We start from the raw sequence: 23,208 nt of genomic DNA on the forward strand, positions 1-23,208 counted from the left end.
TGATCTTCCCCGAGGTCGGCTTCTACCAGTTTTTCCATTCGTCTGTAAAGAATTTGCGTTAGTATTTTGCATCAGTGACTTATTAAACTGATAGTTTGGTAATTTTCACGTCTGTCAGCACCTGCTTTCTTTGGGATTGGAATTATTATATTCTTTTTGAAGTCTGAGGATATTTCGCCTGTCTCGTACATCTTGCTCACCAGATGGTAGAGTTTAGTCAGGACTGGCTCTCCCAAGGCCGTCAGTAGTTCTAATGGAATGTTGTCTACTCCCGGGGCCTTGTTTCGACTCAGGTCTTTCAGTGCTCTGTCGAACTCTTCACGCAGTATCATGTCTCCCATTTCATCTTCATCTACATCCTCTTCCATTTCCATAATATTGTCCTCAAGTACATTGCCCTTGTATAGATCCTCTATATACTCCTTCCACCTTTCTGCTTTCCCTTCTTTGCTTAGAACTGGGTTTCCATCTGAGCTCTTGATGTTCATGCAAGTGGTTCTGTTATCTCCAAAAGTCTCTTTAATTTTCCTGTAGGCTGTATCTATCTTACCCCTAGTGAGATAAGCCTCTACATCCTTACATTTGTCCTCTAGCCATCCCTGCTTAGCCATTTTGCACTTCCTGTCGATCTCGCTTTTGATACGTTTGTATTCCTTTTTGCCTGCTTCATTTACTGCATTTTTATATTTTCTCCTTTCATCAATGAAATTCAATATTTCTTCTGTTACCCAAGGATTTCTACTAGCCCTCGTCTTTTTACCTACTAGATTCTCTGCTGCCTTCACTACTTCATCTCTCCAACCTACCCATTCTTCTTCTACTGTATTTCTTTCCCCCATTCTGGTCAATTGTTCCCTTATGCTCTCCCTGAAACTCTCTACAACCTCTGGTTCTTTCAGTTTATCCAGGTCCCATCTCCTTAAATTCCCACCTTTTTGCAGTTTCTTCAGTTTTAATCTACAGTTCATAACCAATAGATTGTGGTCAGAGTCCACATCTGCCCCTGGAAATGTCTTACAATTTAAAACCTGGTTCCTAAATCTCTGTCTTACCATTATATAACCTGTCAGTATCTCCAGGCTTCTTCCATGTATACAACCTTCTATCATGATTCTTGAACCAAGTGTTAGCTATGATTAAGTTGTGCTCCGTGCAAAATTCTATCAGGCGATTTCCTCTTTCATTTCTTACCCCCAATTCATATTCACCTACTACGTTTCCTGCTCTCCCTCTTTTCCTACTACCGAATTCCAGTCACCCATGACTATTAAATTTTCATTGCCCTTCACTATCTGAATAATTTCTTTTATTTCATCATACATTTCTTCAATTTCTTCATCATCTGCAGAGCTAGTTGGCATATAAACTTGCACTACTGTAGTAGGCGTGGGCTTTGTGTCTATCATGGCCACAATAATGCATTCACTATGCTGTTTGTAGTAGCTTACCCGCACTCCTATTTTTTTTATTCATTATTAAACCAACTCCTGCATTAACCCTACTTGATTTTGTATTTATAACCCTGTATTCGCCTGAACAAAAGTCTTGTTCCTCCTGCCAGCGAACTTCACTAATTCCCACTGTATCTAATTTTAACCTATTCACTTCCCTTTTTAAATTTTCTAACCTACCTGCCCTATTAAGGGATCTGACATTCCATGCTCTGATCCGTAGAACGCCAGTTTTCTTTCTCTTGATAACGATGTCCTCCTGAGTAGTCCCCGCCCGGAGATCTGAATGGGGGACTATTTACCTACGGAATATTTTACCCAAGAGGACGCCATCATCATTTAACCATACAGTCAAGCCGCATGTCCTCGGGAAAAATTACGGCTGTAGTTTCCCCTTGCTTTCAGCCATTCGCAGTACCAGCACAGCAAGGCCGTTTTGGTTAGTGTTACAAGGCCACTTCAGTCAATCATTTTGTGATGAAGACTATTTTAAACAGATGGGTGGCATCACGATTGGGATCTCATTAGCTCCAGTTATAAGCCGACCTTTTTGTGGAGTACTTTGAGGACATCACCCTGGATATCGTTCCTGCAAAGCCTAATTGCTTTTATTGTTAGGTTGATGACAAATTCATTGTCTGGTCTCGTGGAAGTGAAAAGCTGAAGAATTCTTGGGTCACAACAACAGTATCCGTCACAATGTAAAGTTCACAATACCGATAGACAGATGGTGCCTTGCCATTTGTTGATGTCCTTGTCCACCGTGAAGAAAATGTCTCAGCCATAGTGTTTACCATAAACTCACCTACATGGACTGATATCTGCACACTAAAAGTTATCAACATCTGTCACAGAAACATTCTATTCTAAGGGGGGATGCATCAAGATCAAGCTGACGCCCCCCCCCCCCCCCCCTGCCCCGCCCAGGGGGCTCACGTTCCTTTCGTGAGTACGTGCATGGCGAGCATGGGGCCCCAAGCTTTTGCAGCATTGCTTCTTTCCTGGGCTGCATTTCTTTTCCTTTCCCCTCCGTTCCTGTCCTTGCTCCTTCCCCTTTGCCCTCTCCTTGCTGTGGCTGGGTGGCACCTGTGGGCAGACTTTGGTGAAGTGGACTCTCAGAGCAAGGTGCGGTCAGGTTAGTTGATCAAAACTGCTTCAGTTGCCCAGTCTGCGGCCCTTCGTGCCTGTAACCATCTTGGCACAATTCCTGCGTCCATTACTCCCCACCAGTCTTTGAGTATGGTTCAAGGTGTAATTTTTCGCGGAGACCTCATCCTTCAAACTGATAAGGAACTTGAGGACAATCTTGGACAGCAAGATGTTCACTTTGTTCGGTGTGTTCAGAAGGGTCCGAAGGGCAATCACATTGATACTGGTGCCTTTATCCGGACCTTTGAAGGGGATACCCTCCCTGAGAAGGTCAAGATTATGGTTTATCTATGTGACATGAGGCCATACCTATTAGATGTTTTAAGTGCTTGCGTTTTGGCCACATGTCTTCCAGCTGTTCGCAGGCCCCTCTCTGTGGTGACTGTGGACGTCCATTCCATGAGGGGAGTTCCTGTGTTCCCCCTCTTGTGTGTGTTAATTGTCATGGTAATCAGTCACCACATTCACCGGATTGCCCAGTTTATAAGAAGGAAAAGAAGATACAGCAGTGTAAGTCCCTTGATCGTCTAACATACGCTGAGGCTCCTAAGAAGTATGCACGCCCTCATCCTGTGTCCATGATGTCTAGCTATGCTTTAGTTACATCTTCACCCCTTCCTTACCCCAGTCCCGAACCCCCCCTCCTCCTCCTCCTCCTACCCCCCCCACCCGCCCGTAGCTCCCACACCCTTCCCTCCGGGTGCCACTCCCCCTCCCCAGCTGGAGAAGTGTCCCACTACTTCAGTGTCTGCCGGTCAAGGGCACCCCTTCCGGGAGCCCCCTTCCTGGCACCTACCAGGCCAAAGGTCTGCTGCCAAACGACCACCACGAGAACCACAGTCTGTGGACTCCCAGGTCGCCCAATCTCTTTCTGTTCCAGATCTTGCTGCAGCTGGCTCCTTTTTGCCGCACAGCCCTCCTCGATCTCAAACAGAAAAGAAGAAGAAACACAAGTCCCGGGACAAGGAGCCTCTGGTGTCGCCAGAGGTCCCGTCCCCACCTTCACAACCTGACTCTGACCTGCTGTTCATGGATGTCGCCCCCTCCTTGTCAGGGACGGTGGCAACCCGGTGGCATGACTGGCTTTAGCCTGTTCATCCCCTATTTGAATCATCGTTCTGTGGTTATCCAATGGAATTGTAATGGATATTATCGTCACCTTCCGCAGTTGAAATCTCTTATTTGATTTTACTCCGCAGCTTGTGTGGTTCTACAGGAATCTCATTTTACTGATGATCACTCACGACCCTCCGTGGGTTCTGTGCTTTCTGTCGAAATTGGGTCGGCCCCCTGCGGTCCTCTCGTGGCATTTGTACATTCGTCCGTATGGACATTGCTAGCATGTGGATTCCTCTTCAAACTACATTGGAAGTGGTTGCTGTTAGGGTCCACCTGGACTCTGAGGTCATGGTTTCAAATATTTATCACCCTCCTGACAGGACTCGTACACCTGCTGCCTTAACTGCCCTTCTTCAGCAACTTCATCCACCCTTCCTACTTCTCGGGGATTTTAATGCTCATCATCCCTTGTGGGGCAGTGCATTTTTATCTAGTCAGGGTCTTCTCATAGACCAGTCTCTTGCAGACCACGACTTGTGCCTTCTTAATGATGGCTCCCCTACTCATTTCAGTGCCAGTCATGGTACCTGTTCTGCCATTGATCTTTCTCTTTCTTCTGCCTCCCTCCTCCCTTCATTCCATTGGTCCCCAGACGACGACGACCTTTGCGATAGTGACCACTTCCCGGTGATTGTCTCCCCCCCCCGGTGATTGTCTCCCCCCCCGGTGATTGTCTCCCCCCCGGTGATTGTCTCCCCCCCGGTGATTGTCTCCCCCCCCCGGTGATTGTCTCCCCCCCCCGGTGATTGTCTCCCCCCCCCGGTGATTGTCTCCCCCCCGGTGATTGTCTCCCCCCCCGGTGATTGTCTCCCCCCCGGTGATTGTCTCCCCCCCCCGGTGATTGTCTCCCCCCCCCGGTGATTGTCTCCCCCCCCGGTGATTGTCTCCCCCCCCGGTGATTGTCTCCCCCCGATGATTGTCTCCCCCCCCCGGTGATTGTCTCCCCCCCGGTGATTGTCTCCCCCCCGGTGATTGTCTCCCCCCCGGTGATTGTCTCCCCCCCCGGTGATTGTCTCCCCCCCCCGGTGATTGTCTCCCCCCCCGGTGATTGTCTCCCCCCCGGTGATTGTCTCCCCCCCCGGTGATTGTCTCCCCCCCCGGTGATTGCCTCACCCCCGGTGATTGCCTCAACCCCCCCCGGTGATTGCCTCAACCCCCCCCGGTGATTGCCTCAACCCCCCCCGGCGGTGATTGCCTCCCCCCCCGGCGGTGATTGCCTCAACCCCCCCCGGTGATTGCCTCCCCCCCCCCGGCGGTGATTGCCTCCCCCCCCCGGCGGTGATTGCCTCCCCCCCCCGGCGGTGATTGCCTCCCCCCCCGGCGGTGATTGCCTCCCCCCCCGGCGGTGATTGCCTCCCCCCCCCGGCGGTGATTGCCTCCCCCCCCCGGCGGTGATTGCCTCCCCCCCCCGGCGGTGATTGCCTCCCCCCCCCCCCGGCGGTGATTGCCTCCCCCCCCCCCGGCGGTGATTGCCTCCCCCCCCCCGGCGGTGATTGCCTCCCCCCCCGGCGGTGATTGCCTCCCCCCCCCGGCGGTGATTGCCTCCCCCCCCGGCGGTGATTGCCTCCCCCCCAGCGGTGATTGCCTCCCCCCCCCCGGCGGTGATTGCCTCCCCCCCGGCGATTGCCTCCCCCCCCCCCCGACGTCCTCTGTGAAGTGTCTTATAAGATTGTTTGCGCCACTAGCCTTGCTATCCCACGCTCATCCGGACCATTTCACAGCCAGCAAGTCCCATGGTGGAGTCTGGCCATTGCTGTTGCCATCCGTGATCGCCGTCGAGCTTTGCAACACCTTAAGAGGCACCCATCTGCTGTCAATCTTATTATCTTTAAACGCCTTCACACTAAAGCCCGTTACTTGCTCAAACAGAGCAAACGGGTGCCCCTATGTCACGGTTATGGGCTACACTTCGCTCTCTCCAAGGTTACCATCGGCAGTCTACCCTTCCGGGCCTTGTCCTCCCAGATGGTCTTTGCACAGACCCTTTGATTCTCACGGAACATCTTGCAACCCATTTTGCAACAGCATCAGCATCAACCTTCTATCTGGCTGCTTTCCTTCACCAGAAACAGTGGGCCAAAGCTTCCGCTTTATGTTACCCCTTGTCAGTCAGAATCTTACAACAAACCTTTTACTGAATGGGAACTTGTTTCCGTAATTTCGTCTTCTCATGATGCGGCCCCTGGCCCAGACTCCATTCATAACCAATTGCTTCAACATCTCAGTGCTCCACAATGACTACATCTTCTCCAGGTGTTTAACCGTATTTGGCTCCAGGGTGACTTCCCTTCTTAATGGAAGGATAGCATAATGGTTCCCGTCCTTAAGCCTGGTAAGAACCCCCTGTTTGTCGAAAGCTATCGGCCAAAAAGTCTGACAAACGTTGTTTGCAAGTTACTTGAACAGATGGTAGCCCATCGGCTCAATTGGGTCCTTGAATCTCGGGATCTATGTCCCCTTAACACTGTGGCTTCCGAGAGGGACGGTCTTCGATCAATCATTTACTTTGCTTGAAATATACATTTCGGCAGGCTTTTTCCCAGTGCCGCCATGTGGTTGCAGTATTTTTCGACCTTCGCAAGGCCTATGACACTGCTTGGTGCCATCACATGTTTCTTACACTTCATGAGTGGGGTCTTTGGGGCCCAATCCCGATTTTTATCTGCTAGTTCCTGTTCCATTAGTCGTTGAGGGTTGGGACTGGTACTGTTTTTAGTTCTCTGTGGATCCAGGAGAATGGCATCCCACAGGGTTCCGTATTGAGTGTACTTCTTTTCCTCATTACTGTAGATGGACTTGTGGCATCCATCGGTCCTTTGGTCACCCCTGCTCTGTATGTGGATGATTTCTGCAGTTGGGTTAGTTCCACTTCAATGGCCTCTGCAGAGCGGCAGCTCCAAGGAGCTATACAGCATGCCTCTGCATGGACCCTCTCACACGGGTTTCAATTCTCTCCTTGAAAATCGTGGGTGGTCCACTTATGTCGCTGTACTACGGTCCTCCCCGATCTGGAGCTCTACCCCAATGCACAACAATGACCTCTGATCCCTCAGTTTAGTTTCCTGGCTCTTGTTTTCGACAACCGGCTCACTTGGATGCCTCATATCAGACTTCTGAAGTAGGATGTTTCCGTAAACTCAGTGTCCTTTGCTTCCTTGCCCACACCTCTTGGGGTGCGGACTGCTCCACCCTTCTCCACCTTTATTGGGCTTTAGTGCTGTCTCGCTTGGACTTTGGTTGTCAAGTTTATGGTTCGGCTGCTCCTTCCACACTGCACCTCCTTGATCTGGTCCACCATCGTGGTATCTGTTTGGCCACCGGTGCCTTCCCTACTAGCCCTGTTGATAGTCTCCTGGTTGAAACTGGGATCCCCCCTTTCTGTTCAGCGGTCCCATCTTCTGGTTTCTTATGCAATCACTGTCCGTTCTTCTCCCACTCATCCTTCCTGTTCTATGCTGTTCCCAGACTGAGGTCATTGCCCACCTGATTCCCACCCTCGGGCGGGTTTACCGATTGGGCTCTGCCTTGCGTCTCTTTGCCGTGATTTTCAGCTTCCTTCTTTGTCTTGTCTCCCACGTTCCCTCCCCAACGTCCCTCATTGGGTAGTTCCTCGGCCCCAGATTCGGATGGATCTCCGCCAAGGTCCGAAACATTCTGTTCCCCCCGATGGTGTTGCATTGTTTATTCTGCCGAATTTTATAGGACTTTCAGGGTGCTGTTGTTTTTTACACCAATGGTTCTAAATCTGTTGATTGTGTGATATATGCCTTAAAGTCCTCTGTTGGCACGGAAAATCATCTCCTGCCAACTACATGTGGGGTGTTTACTGTGGAATAGATGGAGATTTCCCAAGCTCTTACATTTATTACACGGTCCCAACTCAATCGCATTTTGTTATGTACGGACTCAATGAGTGGCCTTCAGGCTATTGACTGGTGTTTTACCTGCCATCCCTTGGTCTTTGCCATCCATGACAGTCTTGCTGATCTTCAGGATGCTGCTTGTTTTGTTGACTTCCTTTGGGTCCCTGGCCATGCGGGTATCCCAGGTAATGAGCTTGCTGATCATTTGGCTGGGGTAGCAGTTACTTGCCGCCCTTTTCCGTAACCCCTCCTGCGGCGGATTTACTGCTTCACATTATATCCCACTTCGCACAATCGTGGGCCAACTCTTGGGAGGCTACCTCCCTGTCTAATAAACTTCGTGCAATTAAGGTGACACCTGTCCCATGGCGTTCTTCCTTGCGCCTCTCTCTCGAAAGGACTCAACCACCCTGTCGTCAGCTCCGCATCGGCCATACCAGGCTGACCCGTGGTTTTATTTTGCATAATGAGCCACCCCCAATTTGTGGTTGTGGAGCCTTCCAGTCAGTAGCCCCCATTTTGGTGGAATGCTCCCTTCTTTTGGCTGTGCGAAGTAAGTAGAGACTTCCCAACACTTTACCTTTAATATTGGCTGACGATTCCCAGATGGTTGAACTGGTTCTCAGTTTCTTCCGTGAAAGTGGTTTTTATTCTCAGTTTTAAGGTTTTTAATCTCTCTCTGGAGTAGGGGCAGGGCAGTGAGGGTTGGGGTGTCTCCCACTGTAAGCTGCGTTAGGAGATTCCTGACTCCCCTCCCTGGCAGAGATCCTCTTTTCTTTCCCTTTCACTCTGTTTTTCTCACTTTTTAGATTTGGTTAGTCTCTTTTTACAAAACACACTTTAGCACTTTTAGCGGTTGAACGCTTTTGAATAGCAGGTGGTCTTGCCTGTACTGCATCAGAGGTTGGATATTTCCTGCCTCTAGCATAACCTTGGGGTTGCTCACTTGCTGACTTCCCTCATTTTGCTTTCCCCATTGACAACACGGCTGCACTTTTACATTTTTTTAGCCTTTTACCTTTAATCATTTTGACTTTTCTGGGATGTCAATCCGTCTGAATGGACCACATTTGAAACAAGGGACTGATGACCTTGTTTGGTCCCTTCAGCCCGATCAATCAACCAACCAACCAACCAACCAGATTTCGTAAGCCGTCTTTCCAAAAACACGTAAGCAGTAGGACCTTGAGGAGGACTCAGTGAAGCTTGCATTTTCGTTGTTTCGGCAACAGGAAAAATTAGCCTGCTCCTAAAGAGGTATAAAATAGTTTCAGTATTCAGGATTCCAGCAAAAGTTTGGCATCTCATGAGGCCTGTGAAAGACCTCAGGACACCGTGAGTATTTAAAGGTCGGTGTAGGTGTGCTCTGTTTTATGTTGGACAGACTGTGCATACTGTTGAACAGTGCTCTGTAGAGCCCAAGAGATGCTTTTGCTTTTGGTACGCTGAGAAATCAGCAGTAGCAGAGCGTGCTCTAGAAAATGGACAGTCTTTTATGCAATGGAAAAATCTGTTATTACATGGCGTAATAGTCTATGGGATAGCATAATAAAAGAAGCAATTGAGATAAAAATTTGTGGCGTGTGGTGGCTCCCTCAATAAAGATGTTAGCCTGCAGCCTAGCACAGCTTGGGACATGGCCAATGGAAGTTTGAAGCAGGCACGGCAGGTTTGCAAGGAAAGCATTACCTTACACAGCACACATTACCTCCACAGCACCAGTGATGTTATAGTAGACAGCACGGTTGAGGGACAGTACTAGTAGCCAAAGGCAGCCAACACTTGACAATGGCTGAGAAGTACTTGAGTGAAAACTCATGGTTTCTTAGCCACTTGATGCAGCAGGAAGCCTGCATTATATCAAATTTCAGTGATGCTTGTTTGTGAGAAGACTGTTGTTTAAGTGTGGGAAATGTCTACTAGAATGTAAAAGTCTTATGAAAGTATAGTTGCTACTCACCATATAGCGGAGATGCTGAGTTATAGATAGGCACAACAAAAAGACTGTCAGAAAGTGAGCTTCCGTAGTTTATCGTTCCATGATAATGCTACTTGCATTGATTGGAATTCCATGTCATTCATGCAAATATGAATCTCATGGATTCAGGATGACCATATTCCCTGTCGTGCAGAACCTTAGGAGCCCATGTGATTGGTGACAGGGCATACAGACATTATTCGCTCAGCCATGCAAGGTTGTTCAGCCACATCACATGCTTGGAGTCAGGAAACAGGCTTGTTTACAACGAAACAAGTATACACATGGACAGTGCGATGTCAGTGGAGCACCTTGGACTGTCATCAGTCACCACTGTTGCTGCTTCCATTGACATGGCAGAAGACTGGTGCATGCAACCACAAAGCCAGACACAGGAGTACCACCATGTCATCTTTTCAGATGAGTCCCGATTCTACGTACACTGTGGCACGAGGCTTCAAGAATGAATGTTGTGTGATTGCACTTGTCGTTGTCATAAGGTGTTTTGACTCCCTGTAGCTTCTCTATACGGGCGTGCATAATAATGCAAGATCTGGGCTAGCACGCTTATCCCACTAAATTTTATTTCATGACCACAATAATTTTAATAGAAAAGAGGAAGGCTTAAAGTTAGATAAAGATAAGATATGGCGGTCGACTTTGCACCAACGATGTGACAATCGATTACCTTCAATCGAGAATAATGATGTTAGGCAGAGATAGACTTACAGTCAGCCCCACATGACATATGGTGGTGCCCTCTATATAAACAGGACCTCCACAGCCTGGGAGCCAGTCATTGACTCACCTCGGAAGATGTTGCCTGCAGTTGGCAACGAAATGTCAGGAAGTAGTAATTTTACGGATCAACCACGGCCTCTCAGCCCAGAAGTTTTAACTAATGAAGATGCCAGCCATGAAAGCCTACACATTATGAATAAGTAAAATTTTATTACTGCATTCCTGATTGGTGTTGCAATTTGAATGGCCAGTATGTGTGCTTACGTACACTGTTTCTGCACTAATGATATGGAGGAGGACAGATTGTAGAAAATAGTCATTGTTTTGTTGTGCATTGAGAAAATGAAAGCATCTTTTTATAAGACAAATTAAATCACAAAGGCAGATCTGCAGTAGATGAATTACTGTTGTTCTCTACCTAGTACAACTCTTTTCGTAATTAACACTATTTTGTTGGCTTACATGTCATGTGTTTTGAAGTATAATTGTCTTGTGTAGGTGGCTAATGAGTATGTGTATAGTATAGTATAATGTCTGTGTAGTTGATGTGAATGAAATTGATGGTTCTTAGTAAGTATTGTTGTTTGTTAAATATAGATTTCACTATTATTGATAACCTTAATTATTACTTGTTACCTTGGTGGTATCTATGCTGACTAGTTATACATCTAAGCAACACACCGTATATCTGTGGGATTTGTATAAATAAAATTTTAAAATAAAACATGAAAACCCTCCGTTATCATTCTGTAGTGGTGCTAACTATAATTAGCAGTTTCTTCTACCACCTTGTCAGAATGTGTCCTCTTTAGTCCATAGACTTGAATGATATCTGTGGGAAAAAAATTTTAAGTGTGTGTTGCTTTTCTGCCAGAGATACATTCAACATTGTTTATAATTTTATTTATATATTTATTTATTCAAATAGTCCTTTTACAGAGCAGACAAAATCAATATTTGATTTCTTGCTGTACTTGTTCTTTCATCCTCACTCACATTCCTTTCATATGTTGTTATCTCTGCTTCCAGAGCTGTTAAAAGTTATGAGGATCTTTTTATTTTTTCTCTTGTTCATCCCTGAAGACCACATTCTGAATTTTGTTCCTAGGAAAATTCCTGTTAAGTTTGTCCATTATATTAATGTCTGCTTCTATGAGAGTCTTTGTAAACCACACTAGTTGTTTTTCCAGCTTCATAATTTTACTAGGTTTGCTTTGTCAGTCTGTCAACATGACATCCCTCTTTTGCGCACTGTACATTCTGTACATGTTCATAGATTTCTTTGTTAGGTTGTGACCTTTTGTATTCCGTTTCTGTTGTCCTTTGGCCAAGTGTGTTTCTAGGCTTCTTTCTATGTTCATAAGTCTTATCACAATTTTGTTTATGCTACGTTTCCACAGTAGTTTGTGTTTTGGCACCATAAAGAGCCTCACTTATCACTCCTATATTATAATATTCAGTTTAATTGTCCCATGATAGAGCCATCTTCTTGTACATTAATTTTTACTATTTACCTAAGCAAATATTAACTAATACATGTGAATGTTGAAGCTGACCTCATTTCTTTTAGTCTTTGCACTACCCTGTGTCTTCAGTGGGAGCCTGAGATAATTGCTGTTGCCCTGATGTACCTTGCTGGAAAGCTTAGCAAGTTTGAGGTTGTCGATTGGGCTGGTCGAACTACTAAACATACGCGATGGTGGGACATGTTCATAGAAGATGTTACAATGGAACTTCTTGAAGGTGAGACGCATCTGTGGTGTTTCTGCTGTATTGCTTGTGATTTCATATTCAAGTAGGGAATTATATGTATTTACATCTTACAATGATTGATACTGTGCAAGTCTGGCAGTAGTGCCATACATAATGAAATTGTTCTGATATATATTTCTGCTTTTTTTATTCATATGATACATTGCCATCTCTCCTCCATTTGTCAGCATCTGCCCAATATAAATTTCTGCCTTATTTCTTTATATAGTACATTGTCATCCCTCCTCCATTTCTGTCAGCATGTGCCCAATGTAAATGTGTATTTCATTATGAAAATTCCTGGATGGATATAAGAATGAAACAACTGATAAAGGGCAACTTCTTGTTTCCAGATGAATGAATGTGACATAGGCACACTTAAAAGATCAGACACACATTAGCTTTCTGACTCTCTGCTGTTACCCTTTTTTTTAGTATTAGTGGGAGATACGTATTACCCCGTATGCTGTCATCTGTTATGGTGTAGCAGTTATATTAACTGGCTGGCAAAATGCTTAGCACCAGTTTCACTGTCTGCAATTATTTATAATAATTCAGTATGTATTTTTTCTAAAAGATTCTGGGACTTGCTTTTCGTGTAATATTGTATTTTGCTAGATGTTATCTGTATGTATAAATATAAGTACTTCATGCTGAAGCAGACAGTTCAGTTCCATGTTTACATTCCAGGTTGTGCACCTAATAAACATGTTTTCAGTGTGAGGTATTAGTTCTTGTTGATGACCCTGATGCTCAATTCCAGATTCAATGTGACTTAGTTTGGTGGAGACATAAGGCAACAGAGACATAAAGCGTTATCCTGACTGCGATAGACCCTGCCTTCACAGGCAGGAACAAAATAGTCTGCTTTCGCGATATACACACACACCTGTGTCACTACACTACTTTCTGTTGGCTGCACCCACAATGACTGCAGTTCAACAGGTAGACTGGGGTGAGGGTTTGTGCCAGGTGGAATGGGTAAATCAAAAAAAGAGGTGGATGGGAGAGTTGGGGAACGTGGCTGATGGCTTGGAAATTGGCAGTAGGTGTGTAGAATAGGAATGAGGGGCAGTGGGTGTTTGGGATGAGGAACAACACTTAAGCACCAGAACTGATGTGTGTGCAGGGCACGGTGCACAATGATGATGACATGGCAGAGTGGATTGAGTCCGGGTGCAGGACAGAGGAAGGGGAATGTTGGGTATAGGGTGTTGGTGCAGTGGATTAGCTGAGATTGAGGCCAAGATTATTGCAGGCGTGAAGGATGTGCTGCAAGTATAACTCCCATGAGAGTCAGTCAGAAAAGGTGGTGCATCCTCAGTCTCCACTGACCCACTCCACCCACACTCTCTACCCAACAGTCTTCTCTTCCTCGCCCTGCACTCCCTCCCAGTCCATTCTTCCTGAACATGCACTGCACAAGCTCATCAGCTCAGATTCCTTTGTGTTGCCCTTCCCTCCCACATTCCTATTACACACACCAGCTCCCTCCCACTGAGCCATCATTCACCTCTCTCCATTCCTCCCTGCCTCTCATCTTCCACATCTATTCTCCTTCTAGCCCCTCCACCCAACACAACTCCTCACCCCAGACCATCTGCCGAACTGTAGCCATTGTCCGTGTGGCTGGTACGATGTTGGAAGATTGTAAGGTAGCAAGGTTTTCATTATTTTTTATGTACCAGTCAATGAAAATGTTTCTATTACCTGGTGAGTTGTTACTCCAAAGTTATTTACTTACCGTGTATCTACCTTGACTTGGTCGGTACAACCCAGCAATGGTTTGAGAAAATTGAGGAAAAGCTACAGAGTGGGGAGAAATTTTAGGATGAAATAAAGCAGGATGTGATGGCAGCCAGCAAGTCACTCCATTGTATAGCTGAGTAACAGAATCCAGTGCCAGGAGGAGAGACTGTCTTAAACAGGGTGAATCACCTAAAACTTGCACCACAGATATAGCAGAAATGGAAAGTGCTACTGATCTGTGGTTTTCACAGAATGGATTGGTAGTTAGGGCTCCATATTGTTAGTCAATGGACAGATTGTTGTAATATTTAGAAAGTGTATTTTTTTGTGCAAAGATGCATTTTTTTGAAATGGAGTGATGCCTATTGATGTTAACAAACTAAATTAGAATGTTGGTGGCATTTGTTGCAAGATTCTAGTACCAGGCATTTACAAGATATAATATTTTGAAAAGTTCCCACATGGACACTTGTAAAATACCTGTGCTACCTCACACTAAAGAACAACACAAGCACATACACTAGTTACATGAATTCTGGTCAGTTACAAGACAATTGACCACCACAGATTGTGTTCAAAATGACCACCGGCAGTGGTAATACATCTTTGTCTGGTATGGAACGACTGTTGCACATATGCTAGCATTTCAGTGGAAATTTCAGAATAGGCTGCAGTAATGTCATTCCATATAGTCGGGTGTAGTTGGTACATCCTTGTAGACAGCGTCTTTCAGCTTTCCCCACAGAAAAAAGTCTACAGGTGTCAAATCTGGGGAACAGGTTGGCCAAGGTACAGGTCCTCTGCATCCAGTCCGATGATTTGGAAAAAATTCGTGAAGACAAGCTGTAGGAATTTGTGCACTATGGGCTGGACAGCCATCGTGTTGATACCACAGGTTCCTCCTAGTCTGCAGAGGAATGTCTTCTAGTGTCCATGGATGGTGATCTGTTAGGAGACTGCACTGCTTGTGTGCGTTCAGTGTTCCATGTATGAAAAACAAGCCTCTGAGCTCATGGTTCACTATCCTATACCATACATTTCCACTCCATGGACACTGAAGTTCCAGGTGACGAAGCCAATAGGTATTGTAAATAGATCAACAGTGCACGTTTTGGTGGTTTATCTAGCCATGATTCGTAAATGTAGCTTCATCACTAAACAAGATATGCAATTCATCTGATGTATCCTGTCTTAATGCCTAAGTACGGAAGTTAACATGATTCTCATAGTTTCCATGGAGCTCTTGATGGAGATAGATGTGATAGGGATGGAACCTCAGTTGAGGGTGAATGAATGCTTAGGACCCTTGCCTGATTCATGCCACTTCCTCATGCGATTGTGTGGGAGCTAACTGTGGATCAACTAAAACAGCAACAAGAACATTAATTTCCCTCTCTTATGTCATCATGTTTCCTTCTGTTACATTGTCTACATGTTAAACTTTCACTTTTATGTAACTGGTCGAAAAAGTTGATAAGTAATTGCCAAGATGGTTGACATCTTTTGAAAATACTATATCTTGTAAATGACTTGCACTAGAACCCTGCAACAAACGCCACTGACATTTAATTTACCCTACATTTATTGTGTTAATGTCAATAGGTATTGTTTCATTTAAGAGTGTGTATGTTAACACAAAAATACACTTTGTAAGTATTAATACAACCTGTTAAGTATTAATACAACCTGTTATTAGCTAACAATGTGAGCACCTGACTACCAATTCATTCTGTGAACCCTGAACATCAATAGCACTTTCCATATCTGCGGTATTTGTGGTGCAAAATTTAAATGATTCACCCTGTATACAGAGTGTTTAGGCACTTTGTCACACAGTTAACACGAATATGACAGAAGACGACAGATTCACATCTAGTGAAGACAGTAATGGAGAATGAGTATCCAGCATTTCTTTTGTGGAATGCCACCACAAAGGAGGAATCTTTAAAGTTATGCCAGCACATTGAGGCACTGCAGCAGAAAGAGTAATTTCACATATGTTGGACAAGTCCGGGAACACAGTGCATAAAATCAAAACAGCCTGCATTGCTATCCATTCAAAATCACCCATGCTCAGGAGTTGCTTCTTGTAGACCTGCCCAAAAAGACTACATTTGCAGTGTGATTTCTCACTTGCATGTAAGTAGACCATGAATGAATGGCCATGGAACATTCAGTGGAAACAAAGCCCATCTCCATCTCAAAGGAGATGTCAATATGCAGAATATGGACAATAGAAAATTTGCATGCTTATCGATCAGTACCACTTCATTCTGCAAAGGTGTGTGTGTTGGGGGGGAGGGGGGGGGGGGAGTGTTCTGGTTGACAGATTTGTTTATCATAGCAACATATTTTCCCTTTAACACCATCTGTAGGCGGGATCATTTTTAAACAGAATAATGCTCTTCCGCACATTGCATAGCCAGTGAAGTGGCTGCTGCAAAGACGTTTTGGAAATTCTAGAATAATCAGCTGTCATTTTAGCCTGACCATCCAGATCACTTGATCTTAATCCATGTGACTTACTGGCTGTGGGGTTATCTGAAAGGTGATGTGTTCAGTGCTCCAATTATGAGTGTAGTTTGATTGAAGGTATGCGTTGTACAACAGATTCTGAATGTAACCTCCAAGACACTTAGTATGTTGTTTAACATGCTGTTTCTTGAATTTGACTTGTGGCAGCAAACGGCGGGCAGTGTATTAAACATATCTTGTGCCCATCTCATGATAATTCAAAATAGATGTCATTTTGCTTTTTCTGTGTTTTTTGACCCCAGAACAATTAAAAACTGATGTTTTGGTTTTCATGCCGTTCTTGGCCTCTGGACAATTAAAAATCAATTTTTTTTCCATCTGATGTGGTACAGCCTTGCCATGGTGGACAGACTTGCCTGACAAACAGTGGCACAACTGTTGACTGCCCAAGTTGGGCAGTCATGCACATGGAACAGTACTGATGGTGCAATGTGCAACTCAAGCCGTAGTCATATTGCAGTTCATCTGTCCTCTTAATAATTTGCTGTTTAAATTTGACATCATTCTCAGCAGTGCTTCTCTTTCTACGGTGTTTCAAAACTGGAACTTTAATCATGGGTATCATGTATTTCTATTGATGATATCCAGAACAGTTGTATGCTATGGTAAACAAAGAACAGTGTTTGACAAGTATTACATTGCAATATGAAAAAATTATTAAAGCACTACTTCGGCTCACCCGTATCCTACATTACTAGTCAGACATCATGTATGAAATTGAAGAGATGATTGTACATCAGAGCTGAAACCACAGACTGATGATCCCTGTCTCCTGCATGTAGCCCTATCACAGTTGTGACATGCAGGTCGACAACGGTGACCTCTGCTACAGAGAGAGGAAGATCCAACAAAGAATGGCACATTTTGTCATAGAATCATTTGGTTGAAGTGTGAGGGTTACAGAGATGCTTGATAAACTCCAGTAGTAGATTTTACGAAAGAGGTGTTGTGCAGCACAGAGAGCTTTATTGTTGAAATTTGAAGAGAGCAGATTCTGGGAAGAATCGGACAACATATTACTTCCTTCCACATGTATCTCATGAAATGACCATGACAAGAAAATTCTAGAAACTAAAGCTAATACAGAGGTTACCGACACTCATTCTTCCCATGTGCTACCCGTGATTGGAACAGGGAAGAGTGTGTCAGTTAGTGGTACCAGAAGTATCCTCCGCACACACCGTAAGGTGGTGTGCGGATTATGATGTAGAAAGAATGTAAAAATCTAGACATTGATCACAGTGCTTCAGTGGGAATAACCCTGAAAGTCACCATAACAATGAGGATCTGACAAAGGACCAGAATGTGAGGATTCTGAAGCTACACCACATAAAAGACTGTCTTGTATGGAGAGGGAATAATCTTGTATTCTGTGTGTTGTCTGCTATAGTGTAGTGGTTGTAGTGGTTAGTCAGTGGCTGGCAATGTATAGGTCATTGGTTTAACTGCTGCCTCATCAAATTGTATATCATTCTGTATTTTTGAAAGTTTATGGGACTTGGAATGTTGTAATTTGCTATAATATTCTATGTATGTTTATATTTGAGCACTTTGCACGAGGCAGGCAGTTCAGATCCACATATAATTTTCGTGTGTGCTCAATAAGCATGCTGACAATGTGAAGTGATAGTTCTTGGTTTACAACCCTGCTCTCATAATCAGAACCATATTTACTCGAATCTAAGCCGCACCTGAAAAATGAGACTCGAAATCAAGGGAAAAAAAATTTCCCGAATCTAAGCCACACCTGAAATTTGAGACTCGAAATTCAAGGGGAGAGAAAAATTTTAGGCCACACATCCAAATCGAAACAAAGTTGGTCCATTGTAATATGAGACACAATTTAGGTCGAATGAATGACGATACAGCTACAGTAGTTTGGTTCGAGTCCTAAGCTTAGCAGTTAAGCTTTACCAGGTAGCCGTTGCTATGCGTCAGGCGCTCCGTCCGTATTTATATGGGTACCCTTCCTTTTTCACGTGCTTCTTCTTGTTTGAATTGATTGCTTATTTTTCTTTGATCTGATAAGCGCCGTTCTCTTTGTTATAGGTGTTTACATCACTCTAAGCTGAAAATGCATTACTGTACTGTGTCATGCACTGTTTGTCACAATCTGATAATGAGTGTTTACAGCCTGTAGCAGCTCGCGGCATGGCTTGCTTTTGTGCGCGCTACTGCCGCTTACAGCTAAAACAAGGAAATCGTCTCATTAGCGAAACAATGGAAAGAGACTGCTATTTGTTGTTACTTACACTGCTGCTTTCTTTGATAATGATCAACAAGAACCAAATAATATACCGCGTATGATAGAAGTTCTGAACGAGAGTTTAGCGAAAAATTTTCTCCGTTTGAAAATCTTTGCAGACGCCTCTTTAGTACATAACATTCTGCACAGAGGTTAGAGCCATCTTAAAATCTAGTCAATTGCCGTGCTTCATTTCTGACTGTGTCACTATTATGCATAAGAATAATACGAATATGAACATAATGTGATATGTATGTTCTTCCGCGTTTGCTGTTGTCTCACTCAAGTTTCTTAGTTTATTAGGCAGACACGATTTAAATGAGATAGCAAACATGAAACAATACATGATAAAATGTTTATATTCGTATTATTCTTTTGGTGAAGAGAATTCTGCATGTGATTCACAGATCATAAAAGTTCCTATTAGCAACCATCTCTTCTCGCAGGTAGGAAAAAATTCAGAATGTAGAGGTGGCCATGTTAACATAAATCCCAAACAGCCTTGCCAGTTGGATAAACAATACGGAATTTGTATTTACTTCGTTGGATAATGTATGAAAATGCAGTGGTCGACACTCGGGGCGGAGAAAAAAAGGCTCGTCTTCCACACTTTTTTTTTATACTAACGCAGAGGTTTTTGCGCCAGTATTTATCTTTGTGCCTCCAAAGCATGCCTGTGTAGTGCTACATATATTTGACGGCAGTAGTTAGTTGTGGCGGCACCTACCAACATTTTTCAGAACTTCCGTTTACTTTGCACTCGATTTTAAGCCGCAGGCGGTTTTTTCGATTACAAAAAAAAACAGGAAAAAAGTGCGGCTTAGATTCGAGTAAATACGGTACTCAGTTGAGACTTGGATATACTGTTTTGGAAATCAGTGCTTTACCATGCGTAGTCATATTGGATGTGGTTTGCCCTTGTGCCTGACCTCTGGATTGATTTACACACACAGTTGTAAATGAACTTGCAATTTAAGGTGGACTTCGAACTATGCAGGATTTGGCATTTGGCACATTAGAAAATCAATGCTGGATGTGAAATAAGAGGTATGTAATAGAAAAATCAGAGCTGCCTGGATATTGAACCCTGAATCGTACGATTTATAATCTGGTGCTTACTCACTATGCCACCAAGCAGCAATGACATAACTGATCAGCAATCTTGTGTGTGTGTGTGTGTGTGTGTGTGTGTGTGTGTGTGTGTGTGTGTGTGTGGAGGGGGGGGGGGGGTACTGAGATGTCAACTTTTCGTATCATACATTTTTCTGCTCCTATAACTAAATTTCCTCCAGCACGTCGTCTGGTCAACAAAATGTTGCTGTAACTCTTCCACCGGATGACCCTGCAGTGGCTCGACAAGTTAATGATAGTCAATGGTATTAGAAAATCAAAAAATGCGACTGGTTGCGTACTTATACCCATATAAATCACCAGTTTAAATCAATTGCTTACCCACTATGCCACCAAGCAGCAGTGACATAACTGATTGGCAAGTGTGTGTGTGTGTGTGTGTGTGTGTGTGTGTGTGTGTGTGTGCGCACACAATTTCTCTTTGGATGAGTAGTTTCTTTCCCTTTTTTCTGTGCATTTTTAATTATGTGGCGCTACAGGAGACTGCTGAAGATTAGATGTGGAGACCGTAATAACTGATGAAGTACTGAATTGAGTCAGGCAGAAAAGAAATTAATGACACATTTTGACTGAAATGTGGGATAGATTGATAAACACTTCTTGAGGCACTGAGGAATTATTGATTTGGTAGTGGAGAAAAGTGTCAGGAGGTAAAAATGGAAGGACGACAGAAAAACCTGAATACAGGAAGCAGGTGATTCATATTAATGCAGGTTGCAGTAGTTAGGCAAAAATGAGAACTTGGACAGAATAGTGCAGAGATTTATATCAAAGCAGTTTTTAGACTGGCAATAACAACAACCACTTGTAAAATCACAACAGTGTGTGATATCCAGCAGTATGCAGTGGTAAAAGCTGCAGACTAGTAGTGTGTGTCCCAGGTTTGTATATGTAATGTAATATTTGAGTTCTACAAGATATGGGACATTTTATGACATAATATTTGTATGATTTTGGAAAATTCAATGCTGTATCCACTTTCCATTTAGGGGCAGTTTATCTAGTCTGGGATTTGTGTTGGACTTAGTTATAAACATATTTCAGGTATGAAGTGTTGACTATCATTTTCTATCCTTCTCTCATCTTTATTTCCAGATTCTGGAAACTATAATAACAGTATGATTCTGGACTGTTAGTCCATTGATTTCGGGTTCATTTGTCTCCTCCTCCTCCTCCTCCTCCTCCCCCCCCCCCCCCCCCTCTCTCTCTCTCTCTCTCTCTCTCTCTTTCTCCCCCCTCCCCCTCTCCTCCTCCTTAATCTGCATTAGGAGCCAGTTATGCTTGCCCTTTGTGCCTGTAAGTTGTGACACATTCTTTTTCAGGTTTCCTGTACTTTCATCATGATGATGAATTAATCTGTAATTTTTCAAAGCTAGAGATTAAGCTGCATTTAAATTTATCCAATGGTTCATATTTAATAGATATAGCTCTTTCATCCCAAATATTGTTAAAATTTGTTTTCAGTTTTCATTTTGAATAAATAATAGGCTGGATTGAAAGACCTTGCTCCAGTCGGGTATGTGTGCAAACAGGATACTTTACCTGAATTACTCACATTTGATTTGGTAGTGTCAACCATGCTACTTTATCCCTGAAAAGCTAGACCATTCTGCACCATCTTGTTAAGTGCCCAGCTACATCAGTCATCATCCTGTTTAAGACAACTATATTACAAAGCCTGAATTATCTACAGAAAACATTTGTACCTATGAGAAGGTTGGGCAGAGTCAGTACATTTACTGATTTATTAATGGAAATATTTATGCTGACTTCAACAGGGGATGCATTCACAAATGTGCCCAATAATAATATACAATGCTTAGTCCGTGGAATAAGATTAGAGAAAAGAAAATAATGATCCATGAATTGACTTCTTAACTATCCACTAGCTTTGGTGTAAACTTGTTTATTTCCCTCTGTAATTGCAGACGAGACAAACAAGTCATGGTGGAGAACTTTGTAAGAACTTGTTGTGGCCTCGTGTTGTTTGTGTGTTTATTCTCCCCCTCTTTCAGTAGCTGCTTTTTAAGCTGGCAGTACTTAGTGGTTCAGATAAACAGTGATGAGCATTGTTTTACACTTTGAAAAATCACAATATTTTGCTGTTTATGCTGTTAAATATGAGGGTCATTCAGTAAGTTGTGGCAGCTATGGTACAGCATGCGAACTTGTGGCGTCACTGTAATTGCAGTAAATACATTTGAAAGCCTGCGGAAAACATTATCAAAATCAATTCAGAGATTGTGCCTGCATGCGAGGATAGTTTGGCAGTAGTTCCTGTGAGATTGGCTGTGCTACAAGAGGGATCCATCCCTGCCCACCCTACTCACTAGACATCAGTCCATGCAACTTCAACCTCATTCTATAGCTGCAAAAAGTATTGTGTGAGAGGCACTATGCAAAAAGGGCGATTGTCTTCATGGCATTTCAGTGGCAGGTGGCACACATTGATGGCAATGCCAGTGCACTTAAACGCCTTTCCCATCATTGGCAATGCTGTGTGTATGTGCTGGGGGATTATTTGGAAGCATAGTAGTTGATTTTGATTCATTTTTGTTTCATTTGTACTCTTGCACAATAAATTTACAGAGTTCTAATGCTTGCATTTCATTTCAACCTTTATTGTGATCTCCTGTACCGGAACCTTATTTTTATAGGAATTCAGATACACACTGCCATACCAATTCAAGGCACTTCGTGGAATTCTCACGATGTCACATTATCTCAAGATACACCATAGTTGCCGTGACTTATGGAATGACTCTCATATATTAATAATCACAAAAATACAGATCACTGCCTCCATCTCCTTTTTGTTGTTTGTAGCTGTTATGCTTTGTTGAAGTAGAGAAAATTGAATTGATTTTCTCAGTGTTTGGGCTTATGTTGGTAGCTTTATATTAAGTGCAGCCACAAATTCAAACTTGTTTCAAAGCACGAGGGCAGGGACAGCTTAGGGGGAGGAATGGAATGAGATTTGTTGAAAAATAAGCAAGTTGGGAGTGTAAGAGGAAGCACATAGGAGGCTTCTGGGAATCGCTATATCTTAAATTTCTCGCTTAGTTTCATGTGTACTAATTTCAAAATCTTTGAGAAAACCTTTTCCATTATTACGTTCTTTTTTTCTGTTTTTATAGACATTTGCCACCAGGTGCTTGACCTCTATTCAGCTCAGCCTCAAATGACAGCAGGTGACTCCCCTCCTCAGCAGCCACCACCACATCAACCATCTACCATTGCTGCTGTGCCTACAACACTGCCAGTTGTTGCACAGTTACCAGTTGCTGCTCAGTTGGCAGTAGCTGCACAATTATCAGCAAATACTCCTATACCAGGAGCTCCGCAGCCACCAGCAGCCCCACATGAGTTGGCAGCTGTTTTATCACCACACGTTATGACTGGTGGCAGGCATCGTACTGCAGCAAGTGGGCTTACTCTTGACCGGCGAGTTCTCTCGCCTGCATCACCTGTGGGACCGCCTGTATCAGGTATGTA

The 23,208-nt window shown here is 43.9% G+C and overlaps 1 protein-coding gene across 1 annotated transcript in view; it reads left to right on the forward strand.

Annotated features, from left to right (window-relative positions):
- LOC126092168 (cyclin-K) overlaps window positions 1-23,208 on the forward strand; it is an 88,002-nt gene that overhangs the window by 57,292 nt on the left and 7,502 nt on the right. Inside the window, exons 6-7 of the mRNA XM_049907643.1 lie at window positions 11,872-12,044; window positions 22,851-23,201. Of these exons, the coding sequence (XP_049763600.1) occupies window positions 11,872-12,044; window positions 22,851-23,201 (524 nt within the window). The remainder of the gene's footprint in view (window positions 1-11,871; window positions 12,045-22,850; window positions 23,202-23,208) is intronic.

Source organism: Schistocerca cancellata, chromosome 7 (genome assembly GCF_023864275.1).
Source record: "Schistocerca cancellata isolate TAMUIC-IGC-003103 chromosome 7, iqSchCanc2.1, whole genome shotgun sequence".
In the NCBI taxonomy this organism is placed as follows: domain Eukaryota; kingdom Metazoa; phylum Arthropoda; class Insecta; order Orthoptera; family Acrididae; genus Schistocerca; species Schistocerca cancellata.